General features: G+C 40.4%; 1 protein-coding gene across 3 annotated transcripts in view; it reads right to left on the bottom strand.

The window, feature by feature from the left end:
• Window positions 1–1,382: 1,382 nt before the first annotated feature.
• Window positions 1,383–19,700, bottom strand: part of LOC306960781 (ras and Rab interactor 2-like) — a 45,836-nt gene continuing 27,518 nt past the window's right edge. For 2 of the 3 annotated variants that reach the window (XM_079553318.1, XM_079553317.1), the window contains exons 8-13: window positions 13,072–14,361; window positions 8,058–8,140; window positions 7,489–7,717; window positions 5,738–5,869; window positions 4,215–4,378; window positions 1,383–2,431 (exon numbers count right to left, since the gene is read on the bottom strand). In XM_079553318.1, coding sequence (XP_079409444.1) covers window positions 2,111–2,431; window positions 4,215–4,378; window positions 5,738–5,869; window positions 7,489–7,717; window positions 8,058–8,140; window positions 13,072–14,361 — 2,219 coding nt within the window. In that variant the 3' untranslated portion in view covers window positions 1,383–2,110. Of the gene's footprint in view, window positions 2,432–4,174; window positions 4,379–5,737; window positions 5,870–7,488; window positions 7,718–8,057; window positions 8,141–13,071; window positions 14,362–19,700 lie in introns of all 3 variants that reach the window. The other variant, XM_079553319.1, reaches the window with a different exon arrangement.

The following is a 19,700-nucleotide window of genomic DNA, read 5'->3' as shown; positions in this document are numbered from 1 at the left end:
ACATCTTTACCCATTGTACTTTGAGCAGAGCAATAAAATAAGAACATAACCAGAACATTTCAATATAAAAAATACATCTTTTTAGAAACATGTTACAATTGTCCAGCAATTGCAAGAACGTATTGACGATAATCATAATAATTTACAATGTTGTCCATCTTTAACCACTCAGCCCTGTATTATTTATCCCAAAACTATGTATAAGTAGGTATAGTAGTTTGTCTTAAGGCACAGTGGAGCAGCCGCAACACCATTTTATTAGTAGGATTGTATGAAGCTGTTCATAACTACAAACTCTCTAAAAACAAGGAACTTCAATCATTAAGGCTTGAAGATTAGAGTCAATAGGAATCAGAAATTCTTGTTAATAATTAATTGGGTAAATAAAAGTCAAATAAAAGAGTCACCCACAAGTAAAGTTTGATGTGATCTTCTTGTGTTAAGGTGCAATTACAAGCCAAAAGGTCATATTTAGGTCATTGACTTTTCTTTTTCTTCTAACTACAATGTTGCTCATAATGTTGGGATATCTTTTTTTCTTCAGATGTACGAAAAAGCCCCTTTACTAATTCATCCATAAATGTGCTTTTATCATCAAAAATAAAAATTTGCATAGATCAAAAGACCACCAGAAGCAACAAAAAAACATTTATACAAATTAACGGTTGACTTCCTCAATTTCTATTGTCTTCATGATTCACTACTTTGAATTTTCGTTTTTATTAAATAAATAAATTGAAATGAGCACCATGTGGTTCATCATGTGGTTACAGAGTCTTAAATTACCCAGACAAAATCAAACTATACTTAATGTGTTGCTAATACGAAGGTTAGATTTCTTGGAGGGTCAATCCCCACTCCATGCAACGTCCCTGTGTGACCTTGGCGTGTGAGTTTAGAGTTACAGTTGGAAAGGTCATTGGCACGGATTAGCAGCCACGTTTCCGTCAGTCAGCACCAGGGCAGCTTTGACAACTGAAGTGGCTCATCATCAAAGAGTGTGACTGGGCAGTGAATGAACAATGCAGTGTGGTTTACTTTATATATCTTGAAAAGCCGTTGATATAATGTGTAGGGCTGGGACAAAATATCGGATCGGACTTGGATCCCAATACCAAGAATCGATACTTTATCAAGCATCGCAATACTTTCAATACTTGTGTTTGGAGGCATTTTTATTATGCACTCCTTCCCTTTCCAGTAACAGGCACACAGAACGTTTGTGTTAATGCACTTTTCAATCTTAACACTTCAATTAATGCCAGAAGACATCACACAATACTTGTTTTCTTTTGACACATTTAAAGGTTAAAGGTATTATTTATCATCCCCTCCTGGAACCGCCACCTTAACGTGGTGGAGGGGTTTGAGCACCTGAATAATCCTGTGGGCTCTGTTGTCAGGGGCTTTGTGCCCCTGGTAGGGTCGCCCATGGCAAACAGCTCCTAGGTGACGGGTCAGACAAAGAGCGGTTCAGAAGCCTCTTATGAGAGACCAACAGGCCCGAGAATCGTGAGGCCGTCCTTCTGTGGACCCACCACCTGCAGGAGGAGCCATAGGGGCTGGTGCAATGTGATTTGTGCAACTCCAACAGCTGCCCCCACGACCCGGCAACGGAAAAATGGAAGAAAATGGATGGATGAATGGATGGATGGATGGATGGATATTACTTGTCATAATTACTTACTGTATAGCAATACGTATTGGATCGGCCCCTAAGTATCATGATACGGATCGTCCCAGCCCTAATAGTGTGCACATCTTTATCGGGAGTTCTCCATTTCCGCCACATGGCAAGGCCACATCTCTTGTAACATTTATCTATGAACTGCGCTGTATTCAGTTATCATAACGGACACAATGGAAGCACAGCCAGACTTCAATGATCTGAGTATTTCCATCTCCAAAGCCCTGCGAGGCGACTGTTGTGATCTTTATGGGCTGTTCAAAAACAAATTGACTGATTGAAACCTTTACCTGCCTTAGACATACTGTATCTAGCCATACACTTTCTCTGACACTTGAATAAAATGCATCTCAAGTTTCAACAAAACTAACTTTTCAAAAATACCACTACCAAACTTACTAAGTGCTTCCTCCTATACGTTTGCTATTCAAAGTCATTGTCATTGTGATTAATCGCAGGGATGCAGAGGTTGAGATTGGGTATTCTCCTGTAGACAAAATGGAAAATATGTGTCCGTGGCCGGCTGTGCAGCTCTGATTTGATTTTCTGGGGGTGAGTGTCCGGCGCAAGCTGCTGGCTCGTGTCCTCCGTCACCAAAAACAACGCGTAGCGCTCAGGGTCTGGAATCTTGAACTTGTAAGCACAGAGGGAGCACACCTCTTCTGTCGTGCTGTAAGGCTGGACGATCAATGTTTTGGCTGTGCATCCCGCGTTGACTCCCTGGAAGGCCACGCGGAGATAGTTCTGCAAAAACAATGAGTAAGTTCAAGGTAAGACGATTGATTGTGGACAGTTTGGAAATTAAAATAAAATGGGGTTTAGTGCTAGGCATGCAAAATGGAGTCAAGGAATGGAATTTGAAAAACTAAGGGTTTCATACGCTGCGGTTTTAACAACATGCTTGATATTTGAGTCAAAGGGTCCTGGCGCTAATGAAGCTGGATGAGGAGCAGAGAAGGGAGCAAAGTCAACAAACAACTGGTATAATGTCTTCCTGAACATATGATCTCTTAACCCCCACCTGAACCGAGCACATTTTCTCCAGTTTGGCTTTACCCAAATCTAAAAGCTTCTTGAAGAAAATGTCAAAACAGCGACAAAAACAAGCCAAAAATGTGATGCAAATGCAACAAAAGAGCCACAAAAAACAACAAAAAAGTGACAAAAACTCAACCAAAAACATGATGAAAAAAATGACGAAAAAGCTAAAAAAGTTATGAAAAAGTGACAAAAGAGCAAAGCTGCATATGACCAACAATAAATGTGACGAAAATGCAACAAAAAATGACATAAAGTTTAAATAAATGTGATTGCAACACAGCAAGAGCAAATAAGACCAACAAAAATGTAGCGAAAATGCAAAAAAAAAAAAAAGTCATGAAAAATGTGGCAAAAAAGCGACAAAAAAACAATGAAAGAGTGACAAAAGAGCAACAAAAAAGCCACATGAGGCCAACAAAAATGTGATGAAAATGCAACAAAAGAGCCACAAAAAACAACAAAAGAGTGACAAAAACATGATAAAAAATGTGACGAAAAAGCAAAAAAAGTTAGGAAAAAGTGACAAAAGAGCAACAAAATAGCTACAAAAAAGCTGCATATGACCAACAAAAAATGTGACGAAAATGCAACAAAAATATTACAAAAATGTAGAGAAAATGCAACAAAAAAAAGTCATGAAAAATGTGGCAAAAAAGCGACAAAAAAAACCAATGAAAGAGTGACAAAAGAGCAACAAAATAGCCACATAAGGCCAACAAAAATGTGATGAAAATGCAACAAAGTGATGGCAACACAGCTACAGCAACAGGCTTTTAGATTTGGGTAATGCCGAACTGGAGAAAATACGCTCTTAAGAGGTTAAGTTAGCAATAGGGGGTTCCTGCCACTTTGTACAGTGTCTATTGCTCAGTGTGAGCTGATGACTAAGTTGCCACAAGCCAGGACATGAAGAGTTAAAGAAACAAATCATTCATCTCAACAAGTACATTTATGGCAGTGTTTCAAGGTTTTTTCATTTGTGCCATTAATCCATGTGAATCGTCCAACATTAAAACTACTGAGATTATTTGAGAAATAGTGTACAGTATTTGTACAGTGCATGGATGGAAAGAACCCATGCACTGTATGCTTCCTGTATGTGTGACAACCATGCAGTACAGTGTACAACTGTGTACAATAACCATGCAATATTTTCTGCAACTGAATGTATGAACAGTTAAGGTCTTTAATTAAAGCTATATATTAAAGATATCTAATCATTTCCATTTCTATTTTGTGAGGCAAGAGCATGCAACGACCACAAGCTTCCACTAGAGGGAGCTTGAAACCATAGAAACCAAATGAAATCACATGCTGGGAATGTGAAAAGTTAGTGAAAACAGATTTTTTTAAGTTAATTATTTCGTCATTCGCCATGCATGCCGGTTGCCCAATCGCGGGTTGCTTTCGGGGGATGGATTATGAACTGGCGCGACTGTAACTCACTGCCTGGTTGTTCATGGTGGGTTCAGGTCAGGCGTGATACCTGGAAGTCGTCCACAGATGGCGCTGTCCGCTGGGTAGTGCGCCGCCGGTGCCACTGGTGCAGGGTGTTGCGGGTCTCGGAGCTCAGCACGCGGGCTGCCTGCTCCTCCTGGAAGTGTTTGATCAGAGACATGGCTCCGTATGCACTGGTCAGGTAGTAGCCTCCTGTGGGAAACAAATAAGAGTGGAAGAACAACTTCAAAACTGCTCTTCAAAGGCCTGTTGTAGCTGTTGCTATGTCACATAATACTCAGACAGACACAGAAAATGCTCAGATCATTTGAGAGACGACTACTACCATGCCACTCAATGAGGTCATAATAACAAAATGCACTTGGCTGTGGTACAAAGGCAGACGGGTTGACGCTGATTGGAAAATATTCTGGAAGGGTTGGGCTTGATTTCCACTGAACCTGCTCACTGGTATTTCCTTATCACATTAAAACTTCCCACCTATTCATTGCTCCCAGCACTTTCCCAAGTAATCTATTCATCTACAATAGGAGGTGGCGCACGGAACTTATTAGGAATTCCAATTATTTCAGATTCAGGAAAAAGCCTCAGGTCAGACCTAACAAGGCAACAAAAAACATTTTCTTTGGGTACATACTGTATCTATACTAAGTAACGTTCAGACAAGCAAGCTAAGATTACAATATTTATCAAAACAGAAAGACGTGCTATGTATGTAAATCTTTACTAACAGTTTTGGGTAACACTTTATGTAATGTGCTGTAACAGTGTGTAATAACTTGTACCTATGGGTTACATACACAATAGAATATTATGTATTTGTAGTTTAGAGGTACATACTGTATAAGACATAAGACAGTAACTGTAAGTCTTATTATGTACTAATACACATTATTCCATTGTGTATGTACTACATAGGTACTAGTTATGATTACAGATTGTTGCAAAGCCCATTACCACTTTTCTGAACACATTGGTTACCTGTGAGTTTAGTTTTTGCCGTTCAGAACACAGGCCCAGAGCCAGAGCAGCCCCGGTGTCCTATCTGCTATAATAACTTCACACTCAGTCATTTCCTGTAAGTATATCTCGGACAGACCTTCCTTTCACCAGGTTGTGCCCAAGTGCAGACCGGAAAGTAACACCTCACCTCGATTTGTGATCTCATGGAGAAATGAGAAATGTCCACAGTTATATAATGGAAAAAGCTCTACCTAGCTGAGATCCCATGACGTTTTAGGCACCAGTCGTGAGATGGACGATTACACTTCTACCATGTTGCTGATATTCCAGGAAAATCCATACAGCGTATTAGTCACCTGAGTTTGAGGTCATAAATCTGCACTGAGAGGTTTGAAATTTGCTTCTAGAGTCTGGTTTATTCTCACAAACAGACATTGGTTATTGGTATTGACTGGCTGTACAGGGTGATGTACAAAAACACCAATACAAGTTTGATTATTTTTGGTTTTGTTTTTGAATTTCAGTTTACAGTCAAACTATAGCAGCAACAGTCATTAGGCAATACTAATCTTTGGCATCTCTGTTTACCTTCCCCTTGCAGGAGAGAGGGGTCCAGCAGCTCCATCATGTACTGGATGTCTGTGTCCAGTTGAGGCATGTCGCACTGGGCCAGCACGTAGGTCAGCATGGGCAGGAAGTCATCGGCTCCGTACATCCTCCCTGCAAGGAAACAGATACAGCCCTGGTCAGAATGAGAGATAGCCCCAGTCTAAATTTGGTACTAGTCAGTGGTTATGGATGGGTAAAGATCAAACATTTCCTTTGTTACATTAAAACATGTACAGACATATAAAACTCTTATATGGAAAACAGTAGAATTCTATGGAGCCCGCCAGGGGATATCACAAGAAAATGTGTTATTGCGTTATTATATTAACGCATTAGTATTGCATAATAACAGCTTCAGGGATACCGGTGGATGTGCAGAAATATGTCTTTTTATGCATGCGTTTATGAAATAATATAATATGCTCTTTTGCTTAAAGTGAAATAGTAGTTGCCTGGTTTACAATGTCATGTGACCTCCTGCTGGCCTGAGTGTCAAATGAGCTAACCAGACAATTGCAGTCGTAAACTTAAATTGTAGCCATATCATTTGTGCAGGCCATCCAATTGGTGTCCTTCTCTTAAAAATACTTTGTTGTAAGGCTAATAAAACCAGCCTCTGTGGTATATAAACCGGGTGCTCTGTGAATTCTACAGACTCTTCCTGCAACTGTCATCATGCTGCTCTTTTGGGTACTACTCACAGAAAATGGAAGATGTGTGCATTATCCTCAATTGGATCTAAAAGGTGTGTCCAGAAGGCAAGCCAGGAGGACTTCAAAGAAACAACTTTATCAGAGGACCTAACTTTATCTGCACACACCTGTTTGGGAACAAGCAAGAAAACACCCCGGGGTTTGTGGATAGATGATCATAAATTCAGGCCAGTTTTGTGGAGAGACGGACTGAAAGTTGCAGGTGCTGAATATGTACATGCTATGTATGAAGTCCATGGGTCTGACACCTTCACAGCTAGACAGCGGTCGGGGAGTGGCCCTCTCTCCTGGAGCGGTGCTCTGATCTCGGGCCTGGCAGAAATCCTCTAACATAACAATTCTGTGTCTCAAGATCACCTCTCATGACTCTAGGAGACCCTCCAAGACCCCGTGCAGCTTCCACGTAATACGTAATGAGATGTCTTTCACTTACATTAATACCATGTCTGTTGGCCAGCACTAATCTTAATTCTCTGTATTTTAAACACAATTCTAAATAAATGTCAATAAAATTCCCCCATTCATGCTCCATCGTGTGTGATGATGACAGCGTAGAGTCTAAGCGTAGACGCTGTAGGCAGTTTCATTTCCCCACCAATTGATATGATGTTATTTCACAATAATTATTGTGTTTTATTGCGAAGCAACGCAATAATGCATTATCTCGTGATTCGGGCTCCGTAGAATTCAATCCTGATTTCTGAGCATACAACATCTTATGCTGACACAGGCATAAGATGTAAGAAATGACACCAACAGTAGTTTTTTGACCAGCTTGTGCAGGATTACACAATTGCATGAATAAAAGCACAACTCCAGATACATTTTTGATGAGATTACAAAATAATAACGATGGTTAAAAGCTAAAAAAAAGTTGATTTAGCAGGTTATAATATTATGTTCATTAATACTGATGTGCTGTTTTTACTTCACTGAACAGAAGAGTGTTTTGGTTTTTTATGTTCCTATTTGCTGATTAACCATGAATATTTCTCGTCCCGGTACAAAGTCTTTTACCTGAGTTGTCTTGCATGATTGTGTAGATGAGTTTGCATATCCTCAGCAGCAGAGCGACCTTTTTCTCCGGCGAGTACATCTTCCTCATGTTTAGAAACTTGTGTCTGATCTTTTCAATGGCCACAGCGTCGGGAGGAACTGCAGTGCTGTCCACTCCCAGCTCCTGAGGACGTTTGGACTTTGCCAGAGCCAAGTTTTCCTTCAGCTGCTGCCAAGCGCCACTTCTGACCTGCATGGGACAAAAAATTAAAAGATCATAGTACGACAATTACCAACAAGTATTCATCAGTCCAGGCTTGTTTCTGATGTTTTAGCTGTTAAACAAGTTGAGCTAAGTGATACAAGTAATTAATTAGGTGTCAATCATACACAAGAATGTCACACCATTTGAATCGTGAATTAAATGTTAATAAACCTGATGAACTATAAAAATAAAAAAGACGTTTAAAATGAGTCCAGATGTTTGTTTTTTGTACTATGGACCCCCCAAACCATTTTGTTGGAAGAGAGTGTCGTTAAATAAACAGAGGACACAGAACAAATAAAATCATTTTCAGTTTTATATTTACCTGGAAGTCATGGAGAATCACTTCTATGATGCTCTTCAGTGGCTTTAACACACACTTGTGCATGGCCTTCTCCAGCACCTGATCTGTAACAACAGATAAGGCGTTACACGATCAGTATCTGATGATATTATTGAACAGTCAGTATGAGTGGCTCTTGATTTGTGCACAAACCTATTTGTATCAACCTTTATGATGCTCTTACACATTTTCAGTCTGCCCCAGGAACGCACCACTGAGATTAAACTCGTAACCCCCACCGGACGTGAACACATTTTCTGCAGTTCATCTCCAGTTTACCCAAATCTAAAAGTTTGAAGCCTTTAGGCCAGAGTAACGCCTCATTTGAAAGCTAATCCGATAAAAATGATATGAACATTTCACTTCATTGCTTTTTTGTTCGTTTTTGTCACATTTTCGTCATATTTTCGTCATATTTTTATCCATTTTCTTTTGCTCTTGCGTTTTTCCAACACATTTTTGTGACTTTTTCCTTACTTTTTTGTAATTTTTTTTGTTACTCTTTTGTTGCTCTTTTTGTGGTGTTTTGGTTGCATTTTCATCGCATTTTCATCACTTTTTTGATGCGTTTTTGCCGCTTTTCTCTTCTCTTTCTCTTGTGGTGTTTTTGTTGTGCTTTCATTCTCATTTTCTTTTCATTTTTGACACTTTTTTCAAGAAGCTTTTAGATTTGGGTAAAGTCAAGCAGGAGATACAAGCGATAGTGTGTGAATATCTGCATTACTTTACAGAATTGAGAGGATGCATCTTGTTTTCAGTAGATTTGTCTAGTTAAGTATTTACTGACATGGACTAGATTATTTAGCTTGTTTCCTGACAGTTTTCACCGGTTTTAAGGTATTATAGATTATATACAAAAATAAAGCTGCCAATACGAGTGCAATTTTCTTCCCTCATTACAAATAACTTGAAGGATCTTTTGTTTCCCTTTAATTTTTCTTTTTTCCCTGGAGTTGCCAAGACAAATAAACCTTGAACAATACAATTACACATTTTGACCGTTAGCTGCTAAATCTCAATAAAAATGTCAACCCTACTTTACTCCAGTAGAGCCAGCCTCAGTAGAGAACTGAAATCCCTGCTTTCATTAAGACCCATTGAGTTGCCAGATCATAAAGCGTTTTCTATGTACAATGGCTCACTCTGTACCTCAGACCACCTACGTCCATATGCTTCAAATAACTGCTGCCCACCTCAGCAATGCCCAGCATGTCACTCTAACACAATAGAGTCTCACTGTTTCAGGATAAGCAGGAATATGTGGCAGTGTAGACCGTAAGTATCGTTTAGCAAGAAAGAGTGTCAACAAGTGATCAAGCTGAGACAAGAATCCACGAGCGGGAAGTTTTCAGGACGAATGCTGACAATGGAGTATTACGACAAATGTGCGTACTAGTATTGTCTAAGGAATCAAAAGTAAAACCACAACAAGGTTCCAACGAAATAATCAAGCTCTACAAATGTTCATAAGAAAGCGAGAAGATTAAAGTAGTACACTACAAAAAGTGGATTCTAAGCAAGTAAAAAATGTCTTACTTTAAGAAATAAGTTCTTATTTTTTCCCTAAAAAGTAATAATGTCTTGCCTAGCAAAGTTTTCTTGAGAAAAAAAATCTTATTTTAGGAAATAAAATCTAGCCATTTCTTGTTCAGATATATTTGCTAAAAAAAACATGCTAATTTTTCTTGTAACAAGAAAGAAAAACTGCATTAGACAAAGAATATTGTTTCTTATTTTAAGAAAAAATAAGATCACAACTCTTAATTTAAGAACTGATTATCACAGATAGATAATATATTCCATTCTTTAAAGTGGGCGGTACGGTAGCGCAGCGGTTAGAGCCTCAGCTTCACAGCTCAAAGGTACTGGGTTCAATTCCCTCCTGGACAGGGCCTTTCTGTGTGGAGCATGTTCTCCCCGTGTCCGTGTACGTTTCCCCTACCACTAAAAACATGTGCAATAGGTGAATCCTCCAGCCAGGTGATTCTGACCATCAGCCTGGCTCCACATCATGGAGATGGGTCCCCGGGCGCGGGCAATATTATCCTTAAATATTAGTATTTATTAAGCATAATTTATAACATTTTACTTAAATCAAGCAACATTTAGGTAAAATACCCCACAATTTTTCACTAAATAAGAATGTTTTCCTTAAATTATTCAATTTTCTGAGGACATTTTGCTTAATTCTAGCTATTTATTTGCTTAAATTTAGTGTTTATTTCTTGTTTTATGATAAGAAAAATATTCTAGAAATTAGAATTCTTAGCAAGAAAAAAATGCTTACCCCATTGGACGAATTTTTTCCTTAAAACAAGACAAAATGCCTATTGCAAATAAAGTACAGGATTACTGGTACTTCCCAATTCCTGCAAGTACTACATTCCTATGACAACGTTATTGGTGTCAACATATTCACATACAGACTTTCCAAATAAAAATATGACTTCAAACTTTTATAAAACGTGTTTGTAGTTTGGCCCTGTAATACATCAATAATCCAAATGCAGTATATTGTAAAGCTGAATATAAATAACTACCATACAATTTATCAACAGTAATATTTGGTGAACTACTGAAAATGGTCCCACTTTTAAGACCGGACCCTCCAGAAGAAAACCACTTGTGTAATAGGGCTGTCACGATAACAGAATCGTAAGTTCGATAATATCGCGATACAGGATGTTATTGAAGACCTTTTCATGCCACAGAAACCAACTCTCGAGCTAAAAATGTTAAGTTAAGCTCTGTTCGAAACATGTGTGCTCTGCTGCTCGAGAACCAGGAAATACGACCATATTAGTCCAGTGCTCTGGTCTCTGCACTGGCTTCCTGTCGCTCAGAGAATAGAATTTAAAACTGCTCAAGGTTTAGCACCAAAGTCCATCTCTGACATGTTAGAGCCATGTGAACCATCTCAGGTCCTGAGAGCTTCAGGGAGGGGTCTCCTGGTGGTTCCCAGAGTCAGGACTAAACAGGCTGAGGCTGCGTTTCAGTTTCAGCTAAAATCTGGAACAGTCTTCATGAGGATGTGAGACAGGCCTCAACTCTAACAATGTTCAACTCCAGGCTGAAAACAGTTCTTTTTATCCGTGCATATATGCTTTTTGTTGTTTAAATGTGCTATATAAATAAAGTGGATTGGATATTACTGAACTGAAAGTATTTTATCTGCACTCTTGCTTTTTACTGTTATTAATTAATTTTCATGTTGATGTTGAATTATGCTCTACAAATAAACTTGCCTTGCCGTAAAATATTCCACAATGAACATGAAATACAAAGTGACACAACTTACTTTGGGTAAAAAATTAAGTATTACATTAGAGAAATTAAATTGTGTAAATTAATCAAATCTTCCAAAATGTAGTGTGATGAAAGCGTGACGTGAACATGTTTTAAACCTGAGGAGGGCAGTGAGAGCAGCTCTCAGTGACGATGTGAGCAAACAGACTCGTGCTTTCTGTAAACATTGCCGCAGTAGTATCATGACGCAAGTTCAGTTTGTTTTCAATTTAAGGGAAATTCAGCGTGCGCTTGGAGGAGACAGTAGGAGGACAACTTGAAATCGTTTTTTTATTTATGTCCCCCCTTCCCATGAGGACATTTAGAAGTATAATGTTTATGGGCATAGCTGTGGTCTGCTTACACAGCGAGAATGGATCACTTCTCTGTCTCTGGGAACAAGGCCTTGCTGTTGTTCTTTACAAAGCACTGGGGTGGCATGAGGCAAAACCACATTTACATATTCATGAAACTACATTACGGGAACAATGGGCTTATTTCAAAACTCTGCTCTAGTCTGTACCTACTGTCAGCCTATGGTGGTTTGTTGGGAGAATGATAAACAATAAATAAATAAACAAATAGATAAAGTAACCAAATGATGCATATTAGATAAATACGTAATGGTCTAAGATGAAAATGTGCATTAACTGGTGGTCACTTTACACTTTTAGCTCCTCCGTTTATTGCCAAACTACATTTCAAATAGTTGAGGAATATTTAGTTTTTTCTTATTTTTTAGTTTTTTCTATAAAAATCTTATCTTATCTTAAGGATATAAAGATGCCCTCAAAGCCTAGTATTCACTATTTATTTCATAGGTATAAACGGCTATTCATAATAAAAGCTATATCTAATAAACTGGCCAGTGAGTGTCTATTAACGGTAGCCAAGATTACATACATCAGAGGTCACTAAACGGCGGACCTCAGTCCGGATCTGGACCCATGCCTTGGATCTGACCGTGAATCCCCTCAGACGAGCGGCTGCATGTCCCTCCCTCTCACTCTCTAACTGCAAAGCAGTATAATTCCCAGATGATCCCAAAGAGAAAGTCCACCCTCTGAGATCCATGACACTTATATATATATACTTATATTTTTTTTTAGAAACGGCTGCGGAATGAATGAAATATGGCTCGTTAAAAAAAGAGGACACCCTAATTAAATATGCATGTGCGTTTGTAGTGAGCTAATTTGCACGGCTGTTCTGGGCAGCGAGCAGGTCAGAACCAGGAGTAAACCAGGTCTGAACCAGGACTAAACCAGGTCTGAACCTGGACTAAACCAGGTCTGAACCAGGACTAAACCAGGTCTGAACCAGGACTAAACAGGATTAAGCAGGGCTCAGTGTGTTGAACTGAGCATCGAGGAGAAACTCATCTCTGTCATATATCATGTGCACATTGTGTATAATAGAGGCTCTTTGCATTCTGCTATTTAGGAGCCAAAATCTATTTTTAGAGCAAAAAACAACAGGATTTTATTAATGGCATTATTTTCAAATCACAGCAATAGATTTCAAAATCCTCACATAACTGTGAATTAACCCTGTATCTGGACCTTTGCTTGACAATTTTTTTTCTATTCGGAAATTTCATTTGTGATCCCTGACATACGCACTAGATTTCACTTCTCATATGGTTAACCATGAAAACAATCCCACGCCTTCCAACTAAATGTGATGTGAAACATGATCTTGTTGCCCTTACCGATCTGGTCCTCTGGTATGAGCGACTCCAGTGGGGGGTCCAGCTCAGAGCTCTGCTTCAAATAGGCCTTCATCTGCGTCAAAAACTGCCTCAGCGTCTGCAAAAAGTCTACGCCTGACGTGTGGCATCCTTTGTTCTCCTGCACAAAACTTAAATAATCCTGCACCAGTGATCCAAAATAGGATCTTTTATCCCGGGACAGCTCTGCGATCCTCTTCACCGCTCGCCTCTCGGGGGTCATCAGCGAGGTCAACATGCCGCTAACTTTACGAAATCGTCCTTTTAAAGCGCGGGGCAGGATGAAAGATCCTCCGCTCAACCTCACAGCCATCCTGCGCCGCCGAGATATGAAAGAGGGACGGAGGCGCATTTCCAAATCCGCCTCCAGTCCGACCCCGTAGTCTTCCTCCTCTTCGTACTCTCCCTCCTCGTCCTCATCGCTGCTGTCCTCCACAATGTCCTGATCTTGCGAGGGACTTGAAGCTAGATCTGGCCCGTGTCCTAGCGTGAATCTTGGAGCGTATTCAAGCGAGTCTGAGGAAGAAGTGGACATGCTAACGTCACTTAAGCGCTCGCCTCCTCTGTCATTGGTGTCCGAGTTGTCCAATGGCGCGTCCGTAGTGGGTGGGCTGGCTGGCATCTTGGCACGGGACAGCGCTTTGGCAATAGTCTCGTCATCTAGCGCGATGTGGCAGCGGTGGGATTCCAAATCGGGTTTTTTAGGCCTCGGAGGGGGGGTTTTGGAGCTCTTGGATGGGCTGATGACATTCCTGTTGGTTGTGGTCGGGGGAGCGGGCGCGGGACGCTTGGTGGAGGGTTGAGTTTTCTTAGCGCTGGCGTTGCCGTGGACGGCGGGCATGCTCTTTGGCCTGGTGGCGCTTTTGAGATTGACAGGAGGAAGCGGGGCGGGTCGCCGGCGGGGCATGGAGCGGGGTGGAGGGGGGCGTGGAGGAGGGGAGCGCGATTGGCTGTTCAGCTTGACCTCCTTTTCATTTACTCTCATCAAGGATTTCCCAGGATTCCTCTGACGCGTCTGGAGGAAGAGCGGGTTCACGAAACACAGCGGCCCACTCGAGTGCCCCCTTTCCTGAAACGCCGCGGATAAACTCTGCGATCTCAGAGTCGGCGGCGCGCTTTCGCTGCTGTAGTTCTGCCTCTGCGGCGACTGGTGGTCCCGATCCTTGGTTTTGCTGGGGCGCGGGGGGCTGAGGGTCCGGCTCACGGGGCGGCAGGTGCCTTGCGGGGAGGAGGCGAGGCCACGCGGGCTGCACAGAGCGGAGTCCCAAAAGCCTGCAATAGACGAGCAAAGACAAACAGTCACAAGGCAAATATTAACTAACCTTTACAAGTCCTGGAACAACCGAGAGCAGGAAAGAGGATATCCCCTTAAAGCCACAGGCGCAAGTTATAATAAGTATGGCAACACAGAACTTAAAAATAGATCGGAAAGAGTAGTAAAATATGTCTTATGCGACTGCTTTTTTTGTTTGTATTGCATCATTCTTCCAAAACAAAACACACACACAAACATGGCACAAACTCCTTCAGCTCTTTCAATGTCATCCCTTTTCTAGTTTCTTAGTAAAGAAACATAGAAACAATAAGTTACAGGACTAATTACTCTCTCACCATTCGTGTTCTTTCCTGAGTAAATCATCCACCCCTTTCTATGCAACAGCTTGTATGTCTCTATCATTCTTTAACACAAACTTAAACAAAAGCCGTAAGACATAGACATGGAACACCCAAGCAAGCACATACTATCAATGTTCTCACCAACATCAGAAAAGCGTCCTTAGTGAGTTCTTAAGTCCCCAGTTACTTTCTGAGTGCGGGCTTTCTTGTTTCTTTCCTGTAAAAGTGGCGTGTTGAGCCCGGTCTGTGGCTCTGAATCACTGTGGCTGACACACAGCGCAGACACGCAGGGGGAGGGACAAAAGCTGAGCGGGAGGCGGCGGCTAAAACGTGCCCATGTGCAGTTTCCTCTCCACTCCTTTTCCCTAAACATTTCCTGTAGTTTTTCAAAAGTCAAGTACTGACACTATGTTGTTGTGGCTTTAGTTGAATGGATGGCAGTGTGTACCAAAGTCTTGACACAGGGATTGATAAAGCTTTTGATACTGTATGTTCAGAAAGCAACATTATAAAGTTAACAAAGTAAAAAGATAGATAGATAGATAATCTCCTGAGACTAAAAATAGCTTTGGCGACACAGAGGAGGGGATCGAGTGTCTTGTGAGTGGACAGTGTGGTATTTGGTCCATGTGAGCACAGACCACCTGACACTGCAGCTCTAAATGGAGATACAAATACTGCAACATTCAGGGCTATGCAATACCGTACTTGTTTTGTGTTTACTAGACAGGATATGAATATGAAGGGGCACAATAAACAATGATTTTACCTCTTGAGTGAAAGCAGCGCATTCATATACACATCTGTAACACCTCACTCCCATGTTGCTTCTTCATGTCCAAATTAGAGGTGACCGATAGGGGATTTTGATTGGCCAATGCCGAGTGTTTTGTCTCTAATGCTGTGTATGATGCATCTAAAGCAGAAGTCACTAAACGGCGGACCTCGGTCTGGATCTGGACCCACGCACCAACCATGAATCAAAACTTTGGACCCGACCGTGAATCCCCTCACACGAGAGGGTGCGTGTGCTCTCTGTCTCCCTCCCTCTCCCTATTATATACTACTTCTGAGCTCCATGACACTTTTTATATTTTTAAAAAAGTCTGCGGATTGACTGAAATACAGCTCGCTAATTCAAAACAGAAGATGCCCTAATTAAATGTGCATGTGTGATCATAATGCGCAAACCACTGTTTCCCAATCGGCAGTGAGCTGGTCTGAACCAAGACTAAACCAGGACTAAACCAGGTCTGAACAAGGACTAAACCAGGACTAAACCAGGTCTGAACAAGGACTAAAACCAGGACTAAACCAGGTCTGAACAAGGACTAAACCTGGACTAAACCTGTATTAAGCCGGGCGCAGGGTGTTGAACTGAGCAAAGAGGAGAAGCACATCACTGTCATATGTGCACATTTAATAGAGGTTATATGCATTCTGCTATTTAGGAGCCAAAATTCATTTTACATGTAAAAAAAAAACATAACAATAATAACAGGATTCAATTGATTGCATCATTCTCAAATCACAGAAATAGACCGACTAAAAGCTTAGAAATTCTCATATATATGTGAATTAACCCTGCATGTTCCGGACCTTTGCCTGACAATTTTTTTTTTTTCAATTTGGATCTCGGTGAAATTTAATTTGTGACCCCTGCTCTGAACTGAAAAATGTGTAAGTGCTGAACTGTGACAGCAGAGGGCGCTTTATTAGAGGCATACGGCTGATTTATTCAAGACATTCACATTTACTAGGTGCTCGCTTGAAAGACAAAAATCAGTCAATTCCAAAACAAAAAATGTCAAGTCTCCATCTCTTATGGTTCCAAAATTATAGCCAAAAATCTGCTACATAAAATATACAGAATACGATGTGAGCCTCTGAGATGTACAAACTTGTCATGTTCCTCAGCTTCCCTGAGGCCTAGGAATTTTGGGAGGGCACATTTCGCGGCTCTGACTGAGCTCTTTCCAATGAAAAACACTGCCGATAACTGACTATTACAAAGAAGAACAATTTTTCCATCCACGTGCTGTACTTCTGCTGAATTAAAAGGGCAACCGTCTACTTGCTCTGGGAAGATACTTGTACTTGAGGAATACCAAGAAATGCTAAAGTTGCCTGCGTTGGGAAACACTTCCTATTATGGGACTTGGGCGGAGTTCACCCCATGGAAAGTTAGTAGCAAAGAGAAAATTACAATCTTGTTTTTTCCTTTTCAATATGTACCAATGAGTATGTATCAGAATGTTTGCAGATTGTGTTCAAGGATTTGGCTTATCAAGCGGATATAGACGTGTAGAAAGATTTTCGGGAGCTACGTGGGAAGTCCTGTAGTGGTGAGACAAAGGAAGGAAGTACCCCCGGGTTAAAGGTATAGAGATAGATAAACAGTTCCAGACCTTATGTGAAATCAAATAATTTAATTGAAATGCTGCTGTTAATTGAAAAATGGGGGGGATTCAAGAGTCAAAAGCGTGGGTGCAAATATGGCAACACAAAACGGAAAGGACCAAGTAAACATAAGCATCTTTGGGCTCTTAAAACTGACATGAATGCTCGAGTGACGTTGGGAATCTGTGCCGTCGCCCTGACACTCCTGCCTGGCTCAAAAGCTGCAGAATTTGTTTGTGTTTCGCTCGTGTGGGAGCGGACTCTCTAACATTCAAAGCACTGACTGAGGTTGCTTTAAATAGCTGAAGCTACTGAAGCCCGATGGGAGTTCCCCTGTTTGACTGTTGCTAAGAGGCTAAATGCTCAGTGACATTTTTAGCCTTGTAATGAGAGATGCCAGAAGAGCACACCTACCTATAGCGGCTTAAGGAAGATTTCCGACCTCTTTGAATTAATTGTATTTTATCTTGTCAGAGTTTAAAGCTAAAACGTTATGCACTCTCTTCTTTAAGTGAGGAATCTTCACTGAATGGGGGGAATGAATGACTCTTCCTGAAGCCATTGAGGGAAATACAACCATGAAATCACAATAGGCACTCCTTCCGCTGGACAGGAGCTGTGACACAGTTCATTTGTATGTGGATGTGCGTTTTCAAAGTGGCTGCTGTTATGGTATGTGAGTGTTTAGACGGCACTCTCCGCCTGCTGTGGCTTTCCACTGACCACTCCCTGCTGCCTCTGAGTGCTAAGCTACAGTGCATTAAAGGCTTCTATTGGAGGGAGATGAGTCACTGCAGCTTCAAATGGGCTCAGAGTAACTACAAAGAGCCCATTTGAGTTTGTGATTGAACTATAAATTAAGGGGTTCAGCGTAAAACATCCGAGCCTACTAATTTGGGATTGATTTAAAGTTTGGTCAACATAAGCTTGCTCCCGAGCGACATCATTTAAATAGATTTATATTTAGTTCTTGAGAAAACTACAAAAATCTACACTGCAAAAAAGTAATTAACTAGATCCTGCCTTGACCAAGTGTATTTTCTAGAGTTTATGTTTACTCAAATCTAACAGCTTCTTGACTGGAGAGCTTAATAAGGCCAGTGTAGTGCCTCATTTGAAAGCTAAGACCTACAAAACTGACCTAAACTAATCTTTTTCCTTGTGTTGTTGCCGTGTCACTTTTTTCACGTTCTTTTGCATCCCATTTTTGCCACTTTTTTGCTGCATTTTTGTCACTTTTCTATCGCTTTTTTTTTTTTAGTTTTTGTTGTGTTTTTGCCACTTTTCTTTTTTTCAGTTTTTGGAACTTTTTTGATGCTTTTTTGTTGCATTTTCATCCTCCTTTTCTTGTAGTTTTTGTCACTCTTTTGATGTTTTTTTTTCAACAAGCTTTGAGAGAAGGGCAAACTGGAGAAAATGTGCTCGGGTAAGGTGGGGGTAAGACGTTAAAGGAGCTAGATGCAAGTTCGTCATTTTATGCTCACTACTGCCACCTCAGGTCTTATTCGTAACTGCAGCTTCTATATTAAGCTCGTGCATGACGGCATTTCGGACCCGAATTAACACCTTTTTGAGTGACAGCGCAGAATTTTAGAGGCAGTTGTGGTGAATAGGTCTGGACTCATTTTGCACATTAGGACATGGCTGGAACATGTAGGGGGAGGAAAATACATAATTTTAACATTTTTAAACTCTGTTTAGTCCTTTTAAATATCTCAATTTGAGTTGTTTCGATTAGTGAAGATTTTTTTGAGCATTTGACCGAGATCATTTCATTTGTTCTGAGATGTTTCTGACTTGTTTCAGTACATATCGTCTTTATTTCAGGTAATTATCTTTGCAAGTGGGGTGGGAAAATTGATGTTATCCCATTGTCAGTTGTGCTTTATTATTTTAAGTGAGATTTCCTTAGAACTAGTCTGAAATGTCAGACTAGTGAAACGTCAAGTACATTTAGTCAGATCAGGAAAAAAGTCTAAATGTCTAAAGATACATTTCCTCAATTCAAGTAATTGAAGCACCACTTTATTGTGTGAATGTGCCCTCCGCACAACCACATTACTATAAACAGTATATTTTGTGTATTATGGACATTGAACAAAAAATAGAATGACAATTTCCACGTCCTAAAGCCTTTTATGTAGGGCTTTCACGATAATTACTACATATCGACTTATTGTTCAGTAAATAACAGATAAATTATACATTTCGATCGAAATTTATCGTCTGTACATTTATTTGCATTTCGCCCCTATGTTTTCTTTGTAAAACTTTGAAATCAAACTGAAGCAAATTGAGTTACATTATATTTCATGTTTATCGCAGCTTGTGTGGTATTTTAGGATATGATTATGCACTTTTAGAACAAAGGTTTACTGTCATTATTATGCCTGAGAGTTGACAGTATCTAATATTATCGTTTATCGTGATACTTTCCTGCCTCAATAGATCGAACTTCAAATTTGTTATTGTGACAGGCTTACTCTTGTTTTAGTGCATTGTATAAACCCTTTTTTTCCCACTGTCAATCAAACAAAGAAAACATAGTCATAATATAAAACAAACCCTGAAGGATTGATTAAAGTGTCATGACC

The sequence above is a fragment of the Gobius niger genome (assembly GCF_951799975.1).
Source record: "Gobius niger genome assembly, chromosome: 3".
In the NCBI taxonomy this organism is placed as follows: Eukaryota; Metazoa; Chordata; class Actinopteri; order Gobiiformes; family Gobiidae; genus Gobius; species Gobius niger.
The sequence above is the reverse complement of the archived record's forward strand: the minus strand, read 5'-3'. Positions and strand labels throughout refer to the sequence as shown.